The sequence below is a fragment of the Falco rusticolus genome, chromosome 12, assembly GCF_015220075.1.
Source record: "Falco rusticolus isolate bFalRus1 chromosome 12, bFalRus1.pri, whole genome shotgun sequence".
NCBI classification, from domain to species: Eukaryota; Metazoa; Chordata; class Aves; order Falconiformes; family Falconidae; genus Falco; species Falco rusticolus.
Window position 1 is genome coordinate 21,520,919 of NC_051198.1, and position 25,221 is coordinate 21,546,139.

Here is a 25,221-nt window from a genome sequence, read left to right on the forward strand (position 1 = left end):
GGTAACTGAATATTAATAATAAAAAAGGTATGGGGCAAGCATGAATAGGTGCAGGAGGATCTTATGAGGATCTTCAGTGGCATAGCATCAAAATGGCAGATGAAATTCAGTTCACTTAACATGTTAACTGCATGAACAAAATCCAGTCTTCCTATCTCTCAGCTGACTATTACCATCCAGGAGACAGCCTGGCATTATCTCAGTGACAATCCAATGAAGGTATCAGCTCAGCAGCAGAAAAAAAAAGCAAGCCTGAGCATTGTCCATTCTTGGGAATGCCATTTTCCCTTGGTAGGAGGCCGTGCAGTGCCCACATCTTTATAGATGCAAACTTGTCTATGACTTTATTTGGAAGTAGTGCAAAAAGCTCCAAAAGTGGTATCTGGCTTGGAGACTCATCTTCTTCTAGGCTGGGTTCCTGCAGTGCTTGAGCCTACCATATGCAAGTTCATAAATGCATCACATATAAGCATTTATCAGTTGTAAGCATAAGGCTCAAGCATATATGGATTTATTGCGTAGCTCTGAGGCAGCATAGCAGACTTCTGTCTGCACAATATGGAAAGTAGCTTTTGCCCTTCTGCTGCCCCTGCTCTGATGTCGTGTTATTTTGCACCAGTCTTTCTCACTGATTTCAACATGACAGCTTTGCTATATGGGCCTGCTTCTCAGACAGTTGTTCCTCTTGTGGTATCTGCTCTGTAGACAGTTCCACCTGCATTTGTTCCTGTCGCTGCCACAATTTGTTCCTTTTACAGCCTATTACTTTATTTGGAATTCCTTCTTCTGCTTTACCTGGCCACATTTATCAGTCCTGGATGGGACTTTTACACACCACAGGGTTGACATACAGGCAACTGTTAAACCCTCTGGTTTTTACATTCAAGCTACTGTTGAGCTCTGTAGTCCCTGCAGCCTTCTCCCTATAGCAGAAAGCACGTAGCAGAGCCTGACAGGGTTTGGAGAAGAACAGTGGGGATGGTGAAAGGGTGGGACAGTTTCCATGCACTGAATGATCGTGCAGGTAAATTAAGTCAGTAGCTGTAATGTAACCAAATGCTGCCGTGAAAAAGCTGGTAGATGGAGGAATTATAGCAAAATTTTTTCAAGGGCAATTTACAGATTCAGAGCAGACACACGTGTCACCTTCTGTTTTCTAAATGCTTTTCATGAAAGTTAGAGTAGGAGATTAATACTTTACAGAAGTCTGGAAGTTATTTGTTAAACAGTTTCATTTTGCGGTAGTATTTTGATCTGTCTATGCAAAATTGTGTCTTCTTTTTTTCACTGAAGTAGATAAAAAGTTCTGTTTATTTTCTTGTCCTCTACTCCCAACTATTTTGCTAGGGAAAGACATAACTTTAATACTCAAGTGTTTCTATTTATTAAAATACTAAATGTACTCCTTTTTTTCAAATGGGAGGGTGTGGAGGATAGTTTGGCAGATGGGCCAGTGGATTGTGAGAGACGGTCCTGTCATGTATTCATAGATGTGAAGCTCCCCAATAACTGTGGCAAGCAAACGGTGTATTTCCAAGGTGAGGTAGGCATCAATATTTCAGCTGCTTTCAAGCTAAGTCCCCCAGATTATTGAGTGGTTTTAAATTTTGCCTGAGTTGCTGGGAGTGTTCATCACCATATAACAAAGAACATCATGCCCTGGCAACCAGGTCCTATTTCCTTGAAGGTTGGTGGCAAAATCCTTACCATTTTGTCAGTACCAGATTTAAATGTCTGGATCTTCTTTTCTCAGGTAAACTGATTTTCTACAAAGACCAGGGTATTTAAATCTGAGCCTTATTATGTCATATGAAAATTTTAGTAGAAGCTTATCCCAGATACATTAAACTTTACTGCAGTCAGCCTTATTTCTTTCATATACACTTTCAGTCTTAGAAAACACCATCAAGGTGGTGTTCTTAAGAAATTTTCTCCAAGTGAGTGGTGAGGCCATCTCACAAGAAACTAATTTTGGTTAAGCTGCAATGCTGAATTTTACACAGCCTGTGTTCGATACACTTGCTGCTCTGTACTGGGCTGAAGATCAATTGCCTGACTCCAAAAATGAGTCCAAGTTTTGTAACATCAATTCTCTGCAGGAAGCTGCTGTTTTCAGCTGTTGAGCTGCTTCAACTTCTGTAGCGGCAGTCCTGTCTTTTATCACGTAAACAGTTCAATGCACATTGCCTTTTATTCTGTGTCATGCTGCAAAACAAAACAAAACAAAACTAAAAAATCTAAAGGAGTCAAAAAATATTTTATACTTGACATACAATGAACTGTGCTTCCTGGGGGAAAATTACTAATGGCTCCCTCTTGGTGTAAGGGACAGAGTGAGAGCCATAGTAGTTAAGCTCTGGTCCACTGCATTTAGGAGAGTTTAGCCCTGAGGGATGCAGAGTAACTTCAAGACACAAAGTTTATCAAGGACTAACGACTTCCTAAAGAATGTCTGGAGTTAGTCTGGGACTTCTTTGGAGGACTACTTTTCGAAGAGGGAAAAAACCACAAAGGGATTTCTGTCTAGCTGATGCTTGGTTCTGTATTCTCAATTCGTATGCTTGGGGCCATACCTATGCAGAGGGCACCTCTGCAAGTACAGGAATACCCACAGGCTGTACCAGTAGGACATCTCACATAAATCCATGCTTTGTACCAGTTCAGTGAAACTCTTCCCTGGGTTGAAACAGCATATAACGGCAGGAATACTCTTGTAATTTCTACCAGCAAAATGATGTAACACAGTGATTGAACCTTATTATACAGCTACCTGATGTGTGCAGCTTAGTTGTAAGGGACATATAGCTTTGCTAGGGCATTTGATAGCATCTTGCTGCCTTATGGTGAACAGTAAAATCACAGGCCCCATTGCAGCCACTGGGGTTAAAGACCTTTCCTTGCAGCAACAAGATCATTCTGGTTTTGCTAAAGCATCCTTTCCAGTGAGCCTGATGTTGACTGAAGGTGACACCGTTGTGAAGCTCTGTGCACATCACTGTATGAGCAAACCTGCTTGATGAGATGCAAATCTTACATCATGATGCCATTTATGGAAAAAAAAAATAAATAGAACCTGTCTTTATTGCAGTAAACCCTGTGTTGTGCTGGCAACACGTTGGACAAAATCGCTCAAAACCATCCCAAAACACCTATTCTTATAAACCTGCATTGTTTCTAATTGCTGCTCCTGAGGAAAGCGAGCATGGTTTCTTCTCCTAAAGTCATTTGAATCTGCTTTGGCTGACTTCAAAGTTGCAGTAGCTGCCAGGCTTCTGAACAGTAAAATAAGACAACAGACAGGTGTGTCCTTTTGTTGTCCTGTATTGTATTTATGACCTAAACATTTGAAGAATTTTGTGATTCCAGTTGCTTTACAAATACCGAAGGGAAACAGAGGCACAGAGAGAAGTAGCAAGTCAGTAGCAGAACTGGGAATACATCTTGGCTGTCGTGCCTGCTGTCAGTCACTAATAGGTCAGCACTCATTCCGCCATGTGATGTGCTTTTTCACAGCACTGCTTAGACACCAAGTTCTTTGAGGTTTGTGAATGGAGCTCAGTAGCACAGAAGGGAGAACCAGAAGTGATCATGAAGCAGAAACACAGGAGTGTTAGAAGATTCTTGGGCTGCATTGGCTTCTTGAGCTGAAAGTAAAAAGTCTTCAGTGAGAGCAGTGCATGCAAAATCCACTGTATTGTATATACAAAGGGTTGCCATCACTTAGCCATCTCTCAATTTGTTTGACCTATGTCAAGTTTAGAAAGGTAAGTCCTTGTTTAAAAAGTCATGATCATGCACTAATGCGAAGGTGTCTACATTGCAGTAAGCATTGCTGATCTGTCTCAGTGAATCTGGTTCATGCATTACAGTCAAATACACAAGCTTTATCTCATGCTTCTTTTTTAAGTAACATTATTGCTGATGAAAGGTTGTGAGATGAGGACAGGAGAAACTAGGAGAGTCAGCATTTACCTGCGTTGAGAGTCTAGAAGAAATGGCAAAATGTATCTTGTGAAATGAAATAGCTTTTTCTGTCCCATCCTCCATTTTCCCTCCAGGGTTGTCTGTCTTGGTGTATGTATCTGTCATGCATGGATTAGGGATCCTTTATGATCCTCTTGTCTGTGTTTGTGGGGTTTTTTCATTCCTCCGAAAATCTGCCCTCACCTTTGCTGCCCACTGCTCAGGTAAGTGGAGTACTGAGAAGTCCTCTGCACGGTCTGGGCTTTTGATGGCTCCTAGGGAATGCTAAAGATGAGCTGGAAGATCTGTAGGATGCGTTCGGTTTAGTTTCTGCTGCTCGGGCCATGATGGAAAGTATGATTTACTTTAAACAATTACTGGATAGAAACAAAACGTAGTCTGTGAAGCAGGGAGTGGACCCCTCTCCCATTCTGCCACAGTGGAGTGTGCAAGGCACAAGGATACAGAAAATCCTAGGGGTTTTATGTAGTGACTCTCTGAGCCATAGAGCAGCATCCAAAGGAGGCAGAGCTGAGTCCAGCATGAGGAACAGCTCCAGTGTGAGCCTCCAGCAGAAGCCTCCCAGGGCAAAGCATGTTTCCCTTTGGGAATCTAGTCTAATATAATTATCACCCCAGCAAGTGCAATAGGTATTGTTGCTACAACATATGGTGTGCAGGCACTACTATAAGCATGGCCACTAACAAAGTAAAAAAACCCACTGAATACCCAGGTGTCACATCTTAAAATGCTGAGTCTTCAGCATGATTGTGAAAAAATAAGGGTGGATTTGGGGGTCTTTTGTCCTGCTTACACTTCTGCACTTTCTGTATCTTCACGCTGTCTATGGTGTTACATAAAATATCTATGATTTCATTTCAGTGCAGGCACAGTAGTATATAAAATAGCTGTAAAACTATATAAAACAACTGTACTGCTTACAGTAACCCTCCTGTACTTCTGTTACAATAGTAAGTGCTGACCCATCAGTTCTCTTGAAACTGAGACCATGGCAGTGCAGTACTTAGCCAAGGACAGACGTGTTACGAGCACTTTAGTCACTGAAGTTAATTACATCAAGACCTTGTATTACATGTAGTACTTTGACAAATTCGTACTGGTTTTGAAAGATGACATGAATTACTTCCGTGACAATTTATAGAAAATTCAAAATTAATTTATAGTCTGATCAGATCTCCATTAATCAAAGATAGTGGTTATTTTGTTAGAAAAAGTTAACGTTTACTAAACACTTTTTACTACCATCATATGAGTTCTGCAGGAGTAATGTAATTAATATTTCAGTTCAGCTTTATGTACTGCTGCCTTCATTAAAGAAGTTGGCTACTGGCAGCATTTGTATGTAATGTTCCGATAAACTTGACTGAGATAGAAGGTTAAGTCCGCTTACATCTCTAAGAGGGAAGACATAAAATTTTTCCACAGTAGTAAGATTACAGCTATAATGAAGCTGCTGGTCAACCTGTACCAAGCCTACAACTCTTTGCTGTTGACTAACTTCAGTCTTCAGACTGAAACAAAATTGGCATGATTAGCTGTGAAAGAAGGCTCAAAAGACTGGGCCCATTTTTCCAGGTAAAGGCTACCCTAGTCAGTAGTAACTGCAGTGTACAAAGCGATGATTTTTAGGGGTGTCTATTGCTATATGACCCTCGATATCCATTCTGCATGTACAGGATGCATGCACACACCAAAGGCACAAGGCAAGTTGAGCTAGTGTCCGTGCTGAGGCATGCTCATGAGCAGTGTGTTGTATTTCCAGCGGACATCTGGTAAGTTGAAGTCCCCCGCGAGGACAAGGGCTAGTGATAGTGAGACTTCTCCCAGCTGCTTGCAGAATGTTTCATCTGCCTCTTCATCCTGGTTGGGTGGTCTATAATAGACTCCCACCAGGATATCTGCCTTGTTGACCTTCCCCCTGATCCTTACCCGTAAACGTTCGACCTTGTTGTTAGCGTCACCAAGCTCTAGGCAGTCGAAACACTCCCTGACGTAGGGGCTACCCCACCACCTGCCCTTCTAGCCTATCCTTTCCGAAGAGTTTGTATCCATCGGTTGCAGCACTCCAGTCATGCGTGTTATCCCACCATGTTTCTGTGATGGCAACTATGTCATAGTCCTCCTGCTGCAATTTTTAGCTGGGAGTGGGGATTGAACTCTGTGCACTTCACTTTAACCCTTTGATATTTATTTTTTCAGCCTTTATCTAGAGTGATGCCAACACATTTGAGTCACCTTTCTGCTTCCGTCCTCCTCTGTACTTTTTATTCATTGTGTTTTGAGGCCTCCAATAGCAAATCAAAATAGAGACATGCTACAGCCTCTTAATTATTCTACCCAACCATTATAACATCTGTTGCAGTTTGGATTAGGATTTAAAACAAATTAAGCTCCATTATTTGTTATTCTGAAGTCATAGAAGATATAGGGGCTTCAGCAAAAGGGAAGGTAGAGTTGTTAGTAAATTGGTAATGACCTTGGTCCATCTGCCAGGGTAATTTTCCTGCCTTGGTAACTGAAATGTATTCAAATGCAATTTAAAGGTCATCAAGCATGCAAGTCAAAGACTTAAGCGTTCTGATCAAAACATTAACTATTGTGTTTGACTTTTTCTTTTATGAATGGCTGAAGGATCCTGCCAAATGATAAATTTCTCTTATTTAATCAGACTTCTTTGTTATGACAAACTTTTGACTGCAGCCGAGCTCTTCACTTGAGTCCAGAACTCACTGAAACACTAAAGGACAGAGGAAGGTCTTTTAACCATAGTTGTCTTGCATTTCTGTAGCAAAGTGAACACTGAGACAAATCCCAGTGCAAAATAATTCTTCAAAGGGGAAACAGAGGGTCATCTGAGCAGCCTTGGCCCATACAATGAGTATAGTGTGAGCAGACATGAAGGATTCTAAAACTTTGTCAGAAAAATTGATCCAAAAAGCAGAACTTTCAAAATCTATACTGGGTGCGCCAGTATCTAGTTAAAAGATTTTTTAAAAGAAATGAGTAAGGCAATATATGGTGGCCGAACAACCAGTTTGTGCATTTTAAATTTCCAAATAGAGTAAAGAACCAATAAAATAAATGGATACTTTTTAAATATCCATTTTCCTGTGCAAAAACCAGCTGCATCCAGTGACCATGCATAAATTTTTGAGAAACTCTTCCATGTCATCCAGAATATGTAGTTCAGCATGAGGCATTGATTTTTAGTAATAATTCATGTAGAACCAGTAGTAGATCCAACTGAAAATAAAAGGGAAGGGAAGAGTATGAACCCTCTGTCCTCTCTATTAGGTATCCTAATTGTTGCCAAAGAAATTGGCATTAATCTCCTTGTCAAGGTCAGGACTAATAGTGCCTTCAGAAGAAAGATAGCCTATTTCAGCAGGGTGAGCTGTCTCTCATATTCCCTGTCTCTTCCTTCCCAAAATGGCAATCTTCTGGATCTTCTCCATCTAATCAGTGTAAATGATGGACACCTTGGCATCTTCATTTGGCAGTATGCTTTCACCAGCCTACCAAGGGTTGCCAACCTCTAGCTTTGGCAAGCCTAACTAAAATGAAGCCACTCCCAGTCCAATTAACCCCATTCATGTTTTTACTGCGTCCTCTACACAAAATCATGGCTGCCTTTCTTAGTAGCTTGTTTTCCATTGCTGGCTTTCCTTCTGCCACCTTACCACACCCAGATCAGATCAAATAAGATACTTTGTTCACCTCAGATTTTAAAATACACCATTTTCACATTTCTTATGCCATGCTAAAAATATTAGCTGCATAGCCCAATTACCGTTGGGTCATTTTTTTACCATAATGGTGACGTGAGGCATGATGCTAACAGAGGAACAGGACCACTGATCTGTCACCTGTAGAGCTGTTCCTCATGTCTTGTTCTTCCCAGCGCATGCTCCATCCCGTGCCAAGGCACTGCGTGCCCACATGGCCAGGCTTTGTGCTGCCCTGCGAGCCCAGCGCTCCATCCTGCTCCAACAGCACCTTCGCCTGTGCCTGGCCAGCCCTCTGTAGCCACTGGATTCTCCTCCTCAGGTGGGTTACTTCTCCACCTTAGTGTTTTAGTCTAAAAAGAGGGACGTGAGAAAGTGTTGTCTGGACATGTAGTGATTGTAAACAAAGATGTCTGATCATGGTCTGGTCCTACTTGAGATGCAATATTCATTAATTATCCCCAAATTATATTTAATATGACTAATCTGTGTGGCCACGCCATTTCGCATGAACTGTGATCTTTGAAATAAAACAGATCAGATCCAGCTTTGTTATATCAGATCCTCTGAGCTGATGTGATGGTGCCTATATTAATTAATTATTCTGGTTGTGTGGCTGATCCTGTAAAGAAGGCAACGTGCACCGTGCGTGCTGTGGAGAGGTTTGCAGAGATGATTGTTTAGCAGGGACTGTACATATGGAAATTTGTTCTCATTTCTTCCTTTGTGCTATCCCATTTACAAATGGAAATGATGCTTCATAGCCAGTTCTCATTATATTTCTCTCCCATGAGATGTGAAATTGGCACTAGGAGAGATCCCACAGTGGCTGAAGCCTAGTCTCTGCCGTCGAGGCTGCTCCACCAGGAAGGGGAAGCACAGGAGCAGCAGGGCCGGCAGGACCCAGCCCTTCACTGGGGTCAGCCAGGGTTGGCCAAGGGGGCAGCGAGGGCTGGGCAAGGCGGTGGTGATGAGACAGGGCTGAGGTGGAGCTGGAAAGTTAAGTCGCAGTCAGGCACAATATGCATACAGTATATGCGTAAACAATATACTTTTATACAGTTAAATACAGGGGCAACGTGGAGGCCCCTGCTAGGTCTGCTCAGGGCAATGAGACCCTGCTGGTGCCGTCATGTCCCTGACAGCCACATAAGGCCAGCCATCTTCTGGTGAGGGTGTGGAGCAAATGCACCCCTCACCCCTTGCTGCCCTCAGGGTCGTGTCGCTTAGCCTGGGGTTGTACAGCTGACTTGCAATTAATCTGTTCCTGCTTTACATCAACAGCAAACATGATCGAGGCTGTGAATCACTGAAGCGTCACTTCATTGCACACCTGGGCAAGGAGACAAGTATCTAGTTGAACACTACAAAGTTGATGTGTATAAATGGCTCACTAGTTTCCCCTGGAGATGTGTATGTGTGTGTTTGTTTTGAGAAAAATGTGTATATTAGTGCTATCAGCAGTCTTGTTAAAGGTTTGCAGCACTGCTTTTATTACATTGAATTGCAGAGCACAGGTGGGACAGAGATATAACAGCCATACATCAGACCATGCTCCTTGCTAGTTTTAGTGGGCCAGGGGAGCACATAGAAGGAGTCTACCTCATTGCACTAAACTGCAATTTATTAAATGAATTTAAATATAAGCACTAACTTTCTGGTAAAGCATAGTAATACTGTTTTACTTGGTTATAGTTTGATGTAACGTTTGATGTAAATAGTTTGATGTAAAAGAGGTGGTGGTTGTGAGGGGCTTTTTTCTTCTAGAAAAGGGAATATGCTGCTAAACATAGAACTTTTTAAAAAGGTGGGGGATTCTTTTTACAAAATCTTTTTGCAGTTGCAGGCTTGTTCCTGTATATGCTTTGCTCCACCAGTGCAGCCACTTTACCCAAAAGGAACGTTGTGAGTGACCCCATTCAGCAGCTGTTCAGGAAGCTTTCTTAAAACAGGAAAGTTAGGAAAGCAGCTAGGCTCTTATAACAACACTTAAATTTTTCCATGTGCATTCCTCTGAGCCACCTACAAGGCAATGAAGTGTTGTTACCCTCAGTGTGCAGATGAAGGGGCTCAGGCTGGCGGAATCGTTTTTATCTCCGCTACCACACTGGTAGGTAACCCGCTCAGATTTGTGCTAATCAAACTTCCTCCCCTCGGGTGGCTGCTTACTGGCCTGAGACCAGATCCCAGGAAAGCAGAGTGGGGCATAGGAAATGAGCTCCCTGGCAGATTTAGCATGTTGATGTAGCTACCTGGGTATTTCTAATCTGTGTTTCCTGATGTAGGTGATAATGGGTTTGCTAGCTTTTGCTCCAGATAAGCTGCATGTTTACACATCTCTCATAGGCAGACCTGTATTTTCAGATACTCCCTGGCCTCTGCGTCACAGAGAGCATTTCTAATTCACACAGAGAGCAAGGAATAAGGTATTTCCTCCCCAAATTTACTAGATGTACTCTTGACACAAGCATATTGTCTAATTTTGACCCTGAAGTCAATTTAAATATTGATATCTTTCAAATAATTTTAAGTTAGTTTCTTTGTTTCAAATGGTTTCGGGGTGGACTAACACAGACTTGTTTCCCAAAAATTAAAATGTATTTAATCTTACCCACAAACTATCTGTAATTGAACTATTTTACTTGTGATTTTTCTGTTCAGTTGCTATGATTATATGGGCTGCAGCAGCGTGGGTCCATCTTGTGCAGGTGAGAAGTGAAACGATTATTTTATTAGAAACTGGTCAACTGAGGTCAGCCCTGTGTGACCCTTTTCCTGCAGGTAACCTGCACGCAAGCTTTACATTTCATGTGACATGCCACTAATGTGATGGAGATTGGTTGTTGTCAATGTTTTCTGTTGGCTGAACACTGCCTTCAGGCACCCCTGTCCTTCCAGGGCTGCCTGCCTTAACTCCACATTAGCCATTTTCCTTTTGGTGATGCTGTGAAAACAAGACACAAGCAGGTTGCGTACAACCTGCAACTAGCAGCATTAAAAATGCTTTAGTCCTGAATCAATTGCTGTGGTTCAGTGAGCGACTGCAAGATTGCCTGGTTACCTTATCTGTGCACTTCCATCCCTCAAGATGTGTGGATTTCGGTTAAGTGAGAACTCTGTTCAGTGACCTCACTTGTAGTGCTAGCTTTACATTGATACAGCAATTATCTCAAATGCAGTCTTCCTGTAAATTACCAATGTGCTCTCAGCCCTTCTCTTACTGCATTAAGCTCTTGCAAGTCATATAATTTTCATTACGCAGGACATTTCAGGTAAGAGAGCTCTGTGATAAGAAGTTGCAGTTTGTTTATTGCTAGTGTAGGTGGTTGTAAACAGTTGTTAAATTTGTCACACTGTCTGATTTTTTTCTTATTCTTAATGCTGTGAAGGGACAAGGCAGTGCCATAGAATTGCTGCAACAGTCTGGGAATGTAAATGTTTTTGAGGATGACAAGGAAAAATTGTAGATTAAAAAGTGTGTTGCAGGTAGGAAGGGGACTGTGAATAATTCATCCTTCAGTAATTCTTTATATTGAAAAAATAATTATTTTATGATCATTTAAGCATCTTATATTCATGACTGTTCCAGGGTACCTTGGCTAGAAATTGGTTTGGGAAATAAATTACAGTACTTCACTGTTTTACCCAAATGTTTGCTTGCTGATGGTTGATGATACCTGTCTGAATCCCTGGTTTAAATCCTTTGCTTTTGAGAGAATACTCAAGAACTCCCTAGCACCAAAAGGTTAGAGAAGTTTTTGTTGTATGCAAAAAGGCTGGCATACAAACCTAAATCCAAGAACTCCAATTAGATTGATACAGAAATGTTCCTGAAATTTCAAGCTCTAGTGGAGAGGAAGTTGTCACCCTTCTGCTCAGCATGTCTTTATATATATATATATAATGTGTGTAACACGAGTATCTCTGCTCAGTAAGAGACAGGCTCGCCTCAGGGTCCTGCTAGGCAGCAGCAGTGTTCCCAGTTCTGCTTTTGGGATGCTCATATTCTTCTGGGGAGTTAGCTCTATTTTCTTGTTTCATCTTGCAACTGTGACAAAAAGAGGCTTGTGGCTCTGATGTTTTGATTGGCGCCTATAATGCTCTCAGCAAATAATTACAAGTGAAAAATGCCCTAAAATCTTTGCAAGTGTTATCTTTCTGTAATTGTTCACATTGTATTTAAGGAGGTTGTTCTGGGAACACCTTGAGTAGACATTTGATAAGGGCAGTGCTGTCTTTATGCATGCCAAGTCAGATGTATTACTCTAAAATGTTTTCTTTGCATAACACTTTGAAAAGGTAGCTCTTTAGCCTTGTTTCCAGGTAGAAATGCATCTTTATTTACAATAATGCTTTTCAAAGCTTTTGTCTCTGTTCTAAAAATACATGAACAACACTGAGATTTCATATTTTGTGGGCTTTGATTTCACATTAGCTGTGTGTAATCTTTCAACTAAAGACCTGGGAGGGAAAAGGAGGGTTGCTTTGGATTTACAGATTCGCCCCTTCTTAATCTTGAAACCTAAAGCTGTTTGTTTAGTTTTCCTTTCCTATTAGCAGTTGTGGCAGAAACATTCTTCCAGGCAGTTTTTAGCAGTCTTCCTTACACTTAATCCATGTTTGTGCTACTGCTGAATTTGATTCTTTCGATTTCTGTTGAATTACTCCAGGGTCAACCTGAAATGCTTGAGACCAGGATTACTGGCTAAAATCTCAGGCTGTTTTCCACGAACTCTCTCTGCTGGAAAAAATAGCAGAGGGTGGAGCTTTATTTTAAAACATGAAGCAGAAGGCATAAGTCCTATGAGTCTTTTGTGCTTTATAGAATGTTTAGAAGTAAAAATGCCTAAGGTAGAAATAGGGTCAGATAATACCACAAAAAAAATCCTCAAGAAATACAGAATAAAGTTACCAGCATCATCCTGCTCACATTCTGTGATACATACAGGGGAAATGATCTATGTTGTACAGTGCCTGGAGAGGTGCTAGTATTATGGTTAGTTAGCAGTAAATGAGGTTCTGCCTCCAAAGACAAAATGTAGAATCTATGCATGCAGATACCAGCATTATTAAGTAACACAGCAGGTTATTTATTTATGTACATATCTAATGCAATGCAAATAGTTTTGGCATCATCACTGAATTGTGGGGAGAGGTGCTTCATGAAAGCTATAGGATAGGCCTATCTTTTGAGCTCTGTCTATGAAATTGTTTATTTGCACCTTAGCTAGTTAATAGGAAAAAGTATGTTCGGTATCCCTAGCCCTGACATAGGTTGAATTGATTTCCTGTTGTTTAAGAAAGTCCTTGTCAGCACATAACCTTCTTCAGTGCCATCAAGCACAGAAGTAAAATGACTTTAGATATGATAAAGTGTGGTTCCACACAGCCACAACTTTTGTGACTTCTTTCTGCTAAATAAAACCTGTTTGCATTGAGAAAACACTAAGAGACTACAGCTTTCTGCTCTCAGTAATGCTGATAGGGGCAAGTTTCAGTCATCCTGTGTTGCGAACGATGGTCCTGGACTGCTACTGATCCATTTTCAGTTTTTCTCAGCAGTGGTAAGTACTCCTCAGAAAGCCACAGCTGTAAGTATTCTCCAGCACAGTATAATTTTAAATTCACGTAAGTAGACTACTATGTTATACGTTTGTTAATGTCTTTAGCTGGAAACTACTTCATGTCTACTGAAGAGGAAGCTTTTGCCGGTATACCTGGCTGAGGTTCAGATCTAGACCTGGCAGCTAAGGATTTTGTCCTTTTCAGTCTTGTTTCCAGATGCTGTATGGGAGAGCTTTTTTTAGTCTTACAGCATTTCTCTGGCTTTCCTCTGAAATACTTCTTACTGTACAGTAATACTTTTCCCGAATATTTGGACCTTACCCACACTTGAAGCTTAAGTATCTCCAGCACCTGGAAATCTACAGCATTAAGGTCAGTCTGGAGTCTCCCAGGCTGGTTCCCCTTGGTTGCGTCACTCTGCTGCTCTGCTTCCAGGCTATGCAGTGGAAAGATGTGGGAGCTGTTTGCTGGGAGCCAATAGTGGGAGAAGGTGGCATCTTGAATATACAGACCCTGTGAATCTGCGCTGCCGTACGTGGGGTGAGAGGATGGAGATGCCCAGCTGGGACTTTGAGGGCTGTGCATTTGCTGGCAGATTTTATTGCCTGTCCTTGGCAACGTGTGCAATGAGGAGGCCGAAAGTAGCAGCAGTTCAGGTTAGGGCTTTCCTTGCCCTATGTTTTCTTCTGCAATTTAATTCATTATCCTCTAGGTACTGGATCTTGCCTCGCTATCCTTGCAGTTATCCCTGAATGAATGTCTGGAAGTAGAATCCTAGAATTGTTTAGGTTGGAAAAGACCTTTGAGATCATCAAGTCCAGCCATTCATCCAGGACTGCCACTAAACCATATCGCTAAGCACCACATTATGCATTTTTTAAACACCCCCAGGGATGGTGATTCTACCACCTCCGTGGGCAGCCTGTTCAGTGCTTGACCACCCTTTCAGTGAAGAAATTTTTCCTATTATCAAGTCTACACCTCCCCTGGCACAACCTGAAGCTGCTTCCTCTTGTCCTATTGCTTCTTATCTGGGGGAAGAGACAGACCCCCACCTGCCTACAACCTCCTTTCAGGTAGGTGTAGAGAGAGATAAGGACCGCCCAGCTGAGCCTCCTCTTCACCAGACTGAACCCCCCAGTTCCCTCAGCTGCTCCTCACAGGACTTGTTCTCTAGATGTGATTTGATATCCTTGGTTTGAGTGCTCCCACACAACAGCCAAGAAGCCAGTAAAGTGGAAGTTAAATTCTCTACATTGGCTCTTCTTTCCAGGCCTGTTTGTTAGCAGCAGAAGTTTATGTATCAGCAGCTGAACTAGAAGTATGCAAAAATAAAATGCTTATTAGTAAAAGCTCCTGCACAAGGATACAGGGTGTTCACAGACAGTAATGCCTAAGTTGGTCATTAATTTAGAAAATCACCCCAGCTGCATTTAAGTACTTGAATAATACAAACTTGTAGCCCCTTCATTTTATGTTTTAAACCCAGAAACTGGGAGCCTTAATTAGTCATTAGGCTAAGATTTCAAGTATTAAAAATTCTGCTGGATTTGAAGAGGAGCAGCTACAGTGAGTATTGCAAGCACTTTATTTTTAAGGGCCTATCCTCAAATATGGATTATTTAAAAAAAAAAAAAGAAGAAAAAGAAAAAATTTGATCACCAATGCCAGGAGAGTAGGAAGAATTTAAATAATTAGAAGACTGCTTCCTTGGCCACGTCTTGTATCTGCAGCACTTGATGCACACAGAAAAAGTCTTCTAATAGCACTGCTCAAGAAAATAACTGCATTTCTAATCAAATTCTCTAAGTGGTATAGAGCTTGCAGAGCTGTGGGAGGATAAACTGGGGGAAAATTCTTTAAATCAGCTTTAGATCACTGCCTACTCTCGCCAGCTCAAGCAGAGTATACAGAGATCAGTGGAGATGGGGCAGATGTGATTGGGATGGGGTACAGCTGGGTGATTTAGATATATAAATAAATTTTCTGTTGATCTGATTAAGCTGCTGTACCTCAGTATAGCAAGCAATGCATATATGCTGCAGCCACACAAAAAGTGAATTACATGTCTTCATTTGTTATCTTACGTGACTACTCTTCTCTGCTTTTGGCCCTACTATATAGTAATACAGTAAGTTTACTTTACCACAGAGAGGGTATAATTCAATATATAGAAGAGCTTTTCCCAGTTTTGTACTAGCTCTGCTTGTATCTCCCATCTCTGAATTTTGTTCTTGGATGAGCTGTAACACTAAAGTGCTTAGGGCAATGCTGTCAGCCACTAATAAACCACCCCAGAGCTTGCTAAGGGTGAGTCCAGCAATAGCAGCATTTGATTAGAAACTGAAGAAGTGGACAATAGGTATATATATATGTAGAGAGACAGACATAGATACATATGAAAACATGAAAGCTGACTTTACTAAATTCCAAATAGGTCTAATGCTTCCATAATTGCTTCTGTTTTCTTTACACCTGGGAACAGAGTTGTTTGCTATTTATTTTACTAATTATTTACTAATTACTATATAATTTCTTAAATGTTTGGCTTAATGTATGATAAAGTTAGTTAAGCTAGAAAATGAAGGCTGTTCTTGGCTCTTTTTCTTCACTTGATAATTGAAAATACCCAGGTTCCTGTCTGGGTTGGTTAGAGGTGAGTAAAGGGAGGCAGATGGGAAGGAATTAGCATCTAAGGCACGTCAAAGGAGGTTTTAGGAAGCCTCTCCTCTATAAAAGGTGAATTTGCTATTTATCATCTGAGTGCTGTATTTTGAAGGGTGTATTCTAAGGACAAGAATAGCCCTCAGAAAGAACTTTTTAAACCAAGGTTTGGAAATTATGATTCCTTTCATACTGTGCTTTAGTACCTTCAGAGGAGGAATGAACTCCGGGAGAACCAGAAGTCTCTTCCATTTCTCTTCGTTGCAACACTGAGCTTGGTCTGTTGGAAGAACGGTATCTGTGAAAAGATAGTACAATGAATGTTAGGTTTCTGTTCAGCTGTGCAAATACAGTGCATAATGCAGCGTTACCCAGACCCAGCAGTAGGCAGGGCTGTACGTATCATGTCTGTGTGTACAGAGCAGCTGGAAAACTTGATGCACAACGCATGGAGCAATTTTATGTAAACCAATTAGATCACCTCTAATGTGCTTTGAAGTTATCCAGTCCCACATCTGCGGGCTGAATGCTAACGCAGCTGAAAATAATAGGGTTTCTTTTTCCAAATACTTAAAGAGTAATTGGGTATCAGACTGCACAGTGTTTGTAATACATGCTGTAACGGTCAGCAGGGGTCCACCTGGAAGTGAACAGACCTGAAATTAAAACTAAAAAATCCAGAGTTTATCCTGCGCTTCAAACATTGGGCTAGATAATAGGTTTCTTTCAACTGAGCTTTAGTTTTGAACATGTTATTTTTCTTGAAAATGTAGCGGTTTTACTGGTCTTTTAAGGATGTTAGTAATTGTAGGCAAAAGAGGTCATAGCTTCAAATGCTGGTTTGCTTTGGCTTTTTATTCTGCTTGATGGATTGGTGCGTGTTACTCCCCGCCATCGTGTCTCCTTAATTCCACTTTACAGGGGAGCTGCTTCAGTGCCTCGTCACATGTGAACTTTTGTTTAAGGATAAATTTTCCCAAGTGCTAAGTGTTATAGCACTTCCAAATCAAAGTCAGAGTAAGATGCACACTCCTGAAGTCAAGCTTTTCAAAGAGTTTACTTCTTCTGACATCAGTTGATTTAATAACTGCTCTGTACTTGAAGACTTCTGAGGGCTGTGGTCAAATCACATCTGAGAATAACATTAAGGTCCAAAAGCTGCTAAGGAGGTTTTGGAAAATGCAGCTATGGCCCCTTTCTGTTACATCTCACCCATTGGAAGGAAAATAGGGTCACTTCCTAGTTGTTTTGATGATGATGTGAAACTTGGATATGAAAAAGAATCATACAAGTAATGTTTTGGGCAGTTCTATAGCTGATTAGGAAATTTGAAAGAGCTTCCTTATAGATACATGTTGGTTCAAATTATTTGAACTGAGGTAATGAGGATATAACTGGTCTTTTGAGAGCTGTGATCCAGGCTGTTACTTTTGAGTTTAAAGCTTAGTTTTACCCCACTCGCTTGAACATCCAGAGTGTGCCAGAAACAACTTTCTCTATGTGTCTGCGAAGTATCCAGAAGCATTCTTGAAGAGGAGTAGGAAGTCCAAAGGAAGGAGTAACTCCAAAAGCTGTTCTTGTTGCAGCTAGCTTGTATTACTTCTGTCTTGGCTCTGTAATGAAAACAAGTCTATTTACTATGCTGAAAGCTGAGTACATAACATAGCAAAACATGGTTTTAAACCAGCAAGGCTACTGGGTAGTAGATAATCTGTGTGCAACTGTGTTGCCCCGTGCCTAATTGGGACTGGAGACTTCTTTGGGAGGAGGTTAACATATGGATGGATGAATAAAGCACTGCTGTTACCTCACCACAGCATTCACTGTCCTCTTCACAAAGGAGTTTGTGCTTGATTTTTTTGTGGAGCAGCATACCTGTATAATAGAATCGTGACCAAGTTCTCTGCTTAATGTTTCTCACCCAGCGTTCCTTTGTTAAGAGGGAGGTCCAGCTGCCTTAAAAGAAATCTGTGCAGGTAAAGCTCACAAATATTGCTGGATTTGCAAATAGCATATGAAATTGTCCTTGGATTTACAAATAGTATATATGTTAATGAATACTAATTTATCTTTCCACTACAAAAAGTTATGAAAATCTGAGTTGTCTCATGAATCTTGGCTTTCAAGACTAAAATCAAATTACTGAAGACGGTGAAGAAATTGTAAGATTTAAGGTGGTATGTGACATTTTTGAATAGACAAACTTAACTCAATCATTTCCTAACAGCTTAGTGCTTGATTTAACCCCAGTAATGTTTCTAAGAGTACATTTTATGTGTCTGACTCTGTAGAGAGCTACTGATCTAGAACACAGGCACATACCCTTCCAAGCAGAAGTTGGGGAACGGTACAGTGCAGGCGAGGACACTGTTTTAGGGTGATAAGGTAAAGCTGCGGAGCCACCAAAAAGAAAAGCCCCTTGAATAGTGTTTGAGAGTAGGAGCAGAATGGGAGTCAGCAAAAGGCCAAGAGAAGACCATAGGTTACACTGCTGGCCCAGGGCAAAAGGAGGGATTTCCTTGGAACTGCAGATCTGAGACCATCAGTGCTGTTTCATTGTTTGGGTTTACAAGGAGAAAGTGTTTAAGCAAGGAGAAGGCTCCTGTGAACTTACCTTGCAAGAGAAGCTCGTGCTGCTGTTTGATTATCGAGGTCACACACCAGGACAATACGCAGGTCATTTACATGCTACACAGAATTTGAAATTGTGTCCTTGCTGGATTAGCACTGCTCGATGTGTCCTTCCCTACAACATCACCTTCTGCAGACCAAATGCTTCAGTCTTTTCAACAGGTTTATTTTCTATCCAATCCTAAAATGGAAGAGATGAGTGAAAACAGTCTAGATCCCCTGCTTGCTTCAGGCGGTCCTTGGGTCACTTTTCGGGTATGAATGCACTTGTGCAAATGCACCAGCCTTGAGTAGACCGGAGCTAATCGAGGATTGCGTAGGAGCAGGATGCAAAACATACCTTTGCTTTTGCTTTGCTCAGTTGCCGTGGAAGCACTACATGTATTCCCCACACCTGGCAGAAGTGCACGTGGTCCCTGTATGGCAGGAAAGGGCCAGCAAGGCCGAGGTGCCTTCTCTTTCAGCCTCCCTTGGAGCTGGCTACCGCCTGTGCAGCAAGAAATGCTTTGGGATCTTCCTAGAATACATGTAACAGGATTAAATTAAAAATATTCCCCTTTTCCCTCTCCCAAAGCAGGTCATTTTGTCTTCCCCCTTCCTTTTCATCTTAATTAGATCAGGAGGAGGTAATCTGCTGAATGCAACCCCTGACACCTCTTACTGTACAGGAGAGACTCCCTGTGTTCCTGGAGGATTAACAGAAGCCTGATTACAGGGGCATGAGAGCCCTGTGAACCCAAGCTGCAGACACTATGGAGGAATCTTATCGTAAATCTAAAGCATCTAGAAAAGAGTTCCAGTGCATACCTATGTATTCTGACAAGATCTCTTAACACTGGCTGGGGATAACCAGCAAGTCACACTAAAGAATACTGTTGGCACATTTTCTGTGTACCAGAGCTTTAAAGTATTTAAAAATGCAAAATATGTATCTAGCAAAGTTTCTAAAAGTGCTCTTAAAAAAAAAAAAAAAAAAGGCCATTCTGGACACTGTCCTTTTTAAACTTTCTGTCTATATAAAGCAGCCACCACAATATTGCTGCCAGAAGACACATGTTTTTATTACATCTATTGACAGACTTTCACGTGCAATTTTATCGGAGACAAAGCACAACTGGGCTTTAGCTTGCTGTTGAAGGTGAAATCCAATCTACAGGAGCCTAATTTCACCGAAGAACAAACAAGATTATTTTATTGTTAAAAATCCCTTTGGAGATACCTCAGCAATTTTGTTTTTGTGAAACAAATAATTAAACAGAAAGTATACTTTTCACTTAGGGTGTTTGGAGTGATTATTATTTGTAAATGTCTCCATGAAAATCATTCAGGTTACCAGACTGTATTTTACCACAACACAAGGCCAGAACAATTAGAGATTCATGGAGCAAACACACTATTTATGGGGGGGAGGGGGAAGAAAATAACTTTTTCCAGGGTGAAGTGTTACACTGCCCAGGCTCCCAGAGCACAGAGGAGGGGCTGCAGCACGTGCGGTCCCCAGAAGCGCAGGACCAAGCCCGAGCCCTGCTGCGGGCAGGGTATTAAGCTAAGGCTCAGCTGGACATTAGCACAATTAAGCAGCCTCCAGGCTGGAATTGGCTTGAATCCTGGACAAAGCCAGCCTGCAAAATACCTTGTAAACACACCTTCAGAAAGCGCTTCTCCAGGAGTATCGGGTTGTGGAGAGGTTACAACCCCTCTCCTCCCCTTCTCCAGACCAATGGGTCATCTCATGCCTACCAGCAGGTTCCTTCAGAGCAGAATTTTGCCCAAGAGGGAGCACTGAAGCTTTTCTTTCAAAAGCAGGTGCTGGTATTTTGAGAACGGTGTGCACAAAACCAGTCATACACAACTGAAATTCTTACATCAACAATGGCAATAAAAAAACACACCAAAAAACCCTCAGACACCTTCCTCCCCGCCCCCTTCCCCCAGACAAAATGCACTGAAAAACATTAGGGACTAATGCTGTGGGTTTCAACCTATAAACTCTTAATTTCATAAATTCTAAGGAGAGGAGGAGGATGGAGAAGGGGAAGAGAGATGACATAAAAGGTATGAAGAAAAGCAAAATCATTTACTTGTTTTTTCAATTGATCCACAACTCCACTGGAAAGCAATAGACCTTTTGGCTTGTGACCTCCTGCGTATTGCTTTTAGCTGTTAAAAGTTCAAGTAAAAAGATGGTGACTTTCACTAAAAAGAATATGAAGTAATAGCAAAACATGCCATTTCCCCAAAAAAAGTTTTATATATTGGAGGAGTCAGGTTTTTTAGTTAAAAAGCAGTCTAGCAAGAATACATAAGGCAAATAGGGCTGTCTGTTCTGCACTGGCACAATGGTGTTCTGACCCCATTAGCTGTTATGGGGCTGTAGAGCACATACAGCAATTTTTACACCCAGCTGCAGGGTACCCAAAACAGTCTTGCTCAGATGTTTCCCTAAACTCTTTGTGCAGAACAGCTAACTGGATTTGTTCTGATTTTTAATAACCTGCATTATGACTATGCATCCCTTTGTGCCTAGGAAGCACTGTAGCAATCTTAAAGTGTCAGGGTTCATTCGGGGATCTGCTTGATAGAGCAACCCACTACAAAGGACAGGACTGAAACAGGAGAGTATCATTTAGGTGCAGAGTGGGAATAAATCTGGTCCGGTTCCCTGAAAATGGAAAAGACTAGGGCTGCAGGGGTCACGCAGCCCTGAAGATTAGACAATGCAGATTTCCCCTTTCAGATTTTGTGGGTTGGCTCTACATACTTATGAGACTGAATTGCTAATAAAATTAATTAGAGGCATCATAAGTTGGTCATCCCAAGAGTATTTCTACTTGAAGCACTCATCAATTATTCTGACTAAGATTGTCTGTCTTTCTATTTATAGGCTGGCCATGGGCGACACTGACTGTTCTTGGTTTCCTGTACTGCTATTCTCACGTTGGAATTGAATGGGAGCAAACGTACGCTGTGAATTAGGAGTGACACAAACCAATGATTTTTTTAAGACAGGTTGATGGCTTTTCTACACTGGATGCCCTATCTGCAGAAGGATGTGCCAAACCAAGTCTTTGGTGGATGTATTAAAACAAAAAGCTCATTTAGTTGATTCTGGACTGTGAATTCAGGAATTGAATCAGAAACACTGACAGGCTGCAGCTGGGGATTGGGAGAAATTATGAAGCATTTTCAATTATGTTATTTTTTATAAAATGGCATCTCTGTGACTCTGGGTATATTGGAAGCATGCATCTCATAATAGGTATTTTATATACTTTGAAGATTGGTTTTGTTTCTTCCAATATTTTGCTGCCTCTTTTGAGACATTGAGCAAAAATAATTTTCCTACCTTGCAGAATTCAAAAAGCCCAGTCTCTCACAGCCTCTGCCTAGGGGCACACAGGGCTGTGCCCTGCGCTTACACTATTCCATAAAGGGTGTGATGCTCATCAGTTCTTCTTGATTGCTTTCTAATATAAGAACATTTTTGCTATTCTCACTACTGCAGTAGTTCAGCCTTAAGCTACTTTGCTACAGTAGGTAGAAAAGTCTGCTTTTTCTCTTTAATGTCTTCATTTAAAATTTTGCCTTTAAAACACCACCCTTTTTTGCTAGTCTTGGGAATGGTTTTATTTGTTTGTTTAAAAGGGGGGATTAGGGAGGCAGATCATTTCTTAAGGAACAGCTTTTCTTTTTGATCAAATACGATCTTACAGCTCCTTGGGCTTTAAGCACTCTCTGCCTTGTGTTAAAGCATATAATATTACCTTCATTATGGGGTGAATCCCGCCTTCAAGGGAACTGTTCAGTCTGCCTCTTGTATTTTTATGTTACGAAAGGAGATAACCCAGGTCTGGCTGGATGGCAGATCTGTTCACTCCGCTTCATCCTGCAGTGTCCAGGCAATCAGCTCCTGCAATATTAAAGACACAGTGGCATTTTAAGAACTTTAAAAAAATCTGAATGGTCCAATATAGTGGCACCAAATCAGCCAGACCTGTTACAACAGCCTTTTGGCCAAAAGACTGGGCTGCCCAGAGCTGGGAAGGTCCTGCCTTGCCTGCCAGCATCAGGGCTGCATGAGTGCTTCAGCACGCAGTTTTCTGAGGGAAGGGGAGACCCTGCTCCTGTCTGGCCAAGTGGTGTCTTCCAGGCTATTATTTTTTTAAATTGATGTTGAAGAGCAGCCAGAAGTCTGTTAGTCTTTCTAAAGTTAGACATTCCCCCTAGGCCTGGAAAAAGGCCACCAGTGCTGGAGAGGGCTTCTTCCAGAGCAGCTTCCTGCACCCAAAGCAGGACTCATGTCAAAACTTCTTCCTTGCCCCGCGGCAGCCATTTCAGCCTGTTGGCACAGTTAGCATCCTGCTGCCCATCACTCCTGCAGCTCCAGCCAAGTCTGATAAAGTTTATCCCTTCAACAAGGAATTCAGTCCCTTTAAGAGGCTTCAGGTTAGTGCATGCATTCCTGGTGTCGCTGCTGCTCAGAACTATGGCCGCTGCCTTTTTCCCCTTCATTTATTCCTGAAGAAATAAGAGCAGAGGTTTCAGCTTTCTACCCATCTGGAGATGAAGCCCATCTCTTGCTGTTTCAGAGCAGAAGCTCCAGCCGTTTAAGTTTAGGGAAGGATTCCCACCTCCCGCCATGAGAAAGCCATGATTTCCCCTGGAAGTAATTTCTAGGAGATACCATGGACTGTTAAAAATCAGACTTACCTTGAATGCTGCCTGGCCAGAGACGTGGCCCTCCTGATTGTCTTACGATGATTACAGGGATCCTCTCAGCCACAAAGAAGTTTATTACTCTCAGCTTCCAAATTACTAAAACGATCTGAGATTGGCCTCTATTTTGGAGTAGACCTGAGCTAAGGGCAAGAACTTTCTTAAACTTAATTCAAACTTTCTAATGAAGTGGAATTAGCATTAAAGCAAAAAGTCGAGTCTATTCTTATCTTATCAATTACCATTATTACATGAAACAAGAGGCTACTAAGTGATTAGATTCCAATTTGTATGCATGCAAAAACTTCCTTCTCCAATATGGAAATGACCTTGAGGTCATCTAAAGTATGCTTATTTTGAACTAAAATTATTTTGGGTTTTTTTCAGTGCTTTATACATCTTTCATAATTTTGTATCCTTTTCTGTTTCTATAAATAAAGCTGAAATTGACTGATGGCTTGAGAATGGTCTTGAAAAGCTACGGTTTGGTGTAAGAAAAGTAAGTGCTCCACTGCTGTGCACTGGAAGCCTGCAGGATGGGTGCAGTGCGGACTGGTCACTTCTGTCCCTCATGTGCACTGCATGGACCATACATTCCCTAATGGCATGAGCTTAAAAAGCAAATACACCTTTTGTAGATCAGTTAAGGTGAGACTTCAGCATTCACAAGAGTAGTATGCAGGTCAAATGATGCTTCCCTTTAGACTCTTGCTGTTGCAGTCCAGAGTCAGAAGCATGAAGTGTTTGCACAATTTTAGGGGGAAAAAAAAAAAAAAAAAAAGGCAATTTAAGTAATAGATACTGTTTCTTACACCGTAAATATTTATCATATGATAAATAGATTTCTTTCAGTCTTTCCAGTGGCTCTTTGTCCTGCTACTTTGAAATACACATTTCAAGAACGAGCCCACTCACACAGTTCCTGCTCCACCCTGCCCATACAGCACCAGCAGGCAAGGCATGGGGCGCGCTTGGTCAGGCACGCGGCCCTGTTAAGAGCTCGAGCACGTCACACGCACATAGTCGGTTGTACCTCCAGCTTGGAGACACGTTCCCCAGCGTGACCTGAGAACTGAGTCTTTGTTATCACATGGCACCTGATGTAACTGTGTAGTAACCATTAGTGCCATCCTCCAAGCAAGTCCTCTGTGACAGTCCTAGAGAGGTGGGGGTTTGCAGATCTGGAAAAGACTGAAGCAGCCAGCCCACTTACAAAAGGAAAAAAAAGAGGGAAGGGGAGGGGGAAAACGAGACTTGAAAATGCTAAGGAAGAGCTGGGTAAGGGACCGAGGAAACAGCTGACAAATTGCCAAAGACAGACACTGGCCGTTCTGAACCAAAGGCAAAGCACTTCTAGTCTGGGGGTAGGGGGGCACACTACTGCTGATGGATCCTAAAAGTCACAAGACTGCAATGACAAAAAAAAAAAAAATCCAAGGTGGTGGCTCTGAAACTGAGCTAGACAGACATGCGATGGCTGACAAAGCTTACAAGTAATTTTGACAAATGTAGTATATGGCTTTAATGGCTACCGCAAAGCTGTAGTAATCAAGTTTCTCGCGCACACGCACACATCCTTCCCCCAACCCTCTCCTTTACCAGCAAAGCCCTCCCAGCCATCATTATTACTGGGGACGGTGAGATTATGCTAAGTGGCTCTTTAGTTCTGCATTGATTAGAGGGCACGCGAGGCTTTGCTCATGTATTGCTTTCACATCTCAGAGCTCAAAACAGCTTAGTTGGAATAACCAGCTTACCACAGGTCAGAAGAAAAACAGCTTAACAAAACTGCTGCAGGTTTTCATAGTTATTAGTCATAGCAATAACACAGGGCCTGTCCTTTCTCTTGCACGCTTGCTTAATTTCCTCCATCGCTGCTAATCCTTGAGCCGGTTGCAGCTCACACTTGCTAAGGGGAGGCTTGCCTTCCTCGGGC

General features: G+C 41.8%; 1 protein-coding gene across 1 annotated transcript in view; it reads left to right on the forward strand.

The window, feature by feature from the left end:
- The window catches only part of HHAT (hedgehog acyltransferase), a 161,914-nt gene extending 138,728 nt beyond the window's left edge, over positions 1–23,186 (forward strand). The window contains exon 12 of the mRNA XM_037405739.1: positions 21,454–23,186. Within this exon, the coding sequence (XP_037261636.1) occupies positions 21,454–21,545 (92 nt within the window). The 3' untranslated portion in view covers positions 21,546–23,186. The remainder of the gene's footprint in view (positions 1–21,453) is intronic.
- The last annotated feature ends 2,035 nt before the right edge of the window (positions 23,187–25,221 follow it).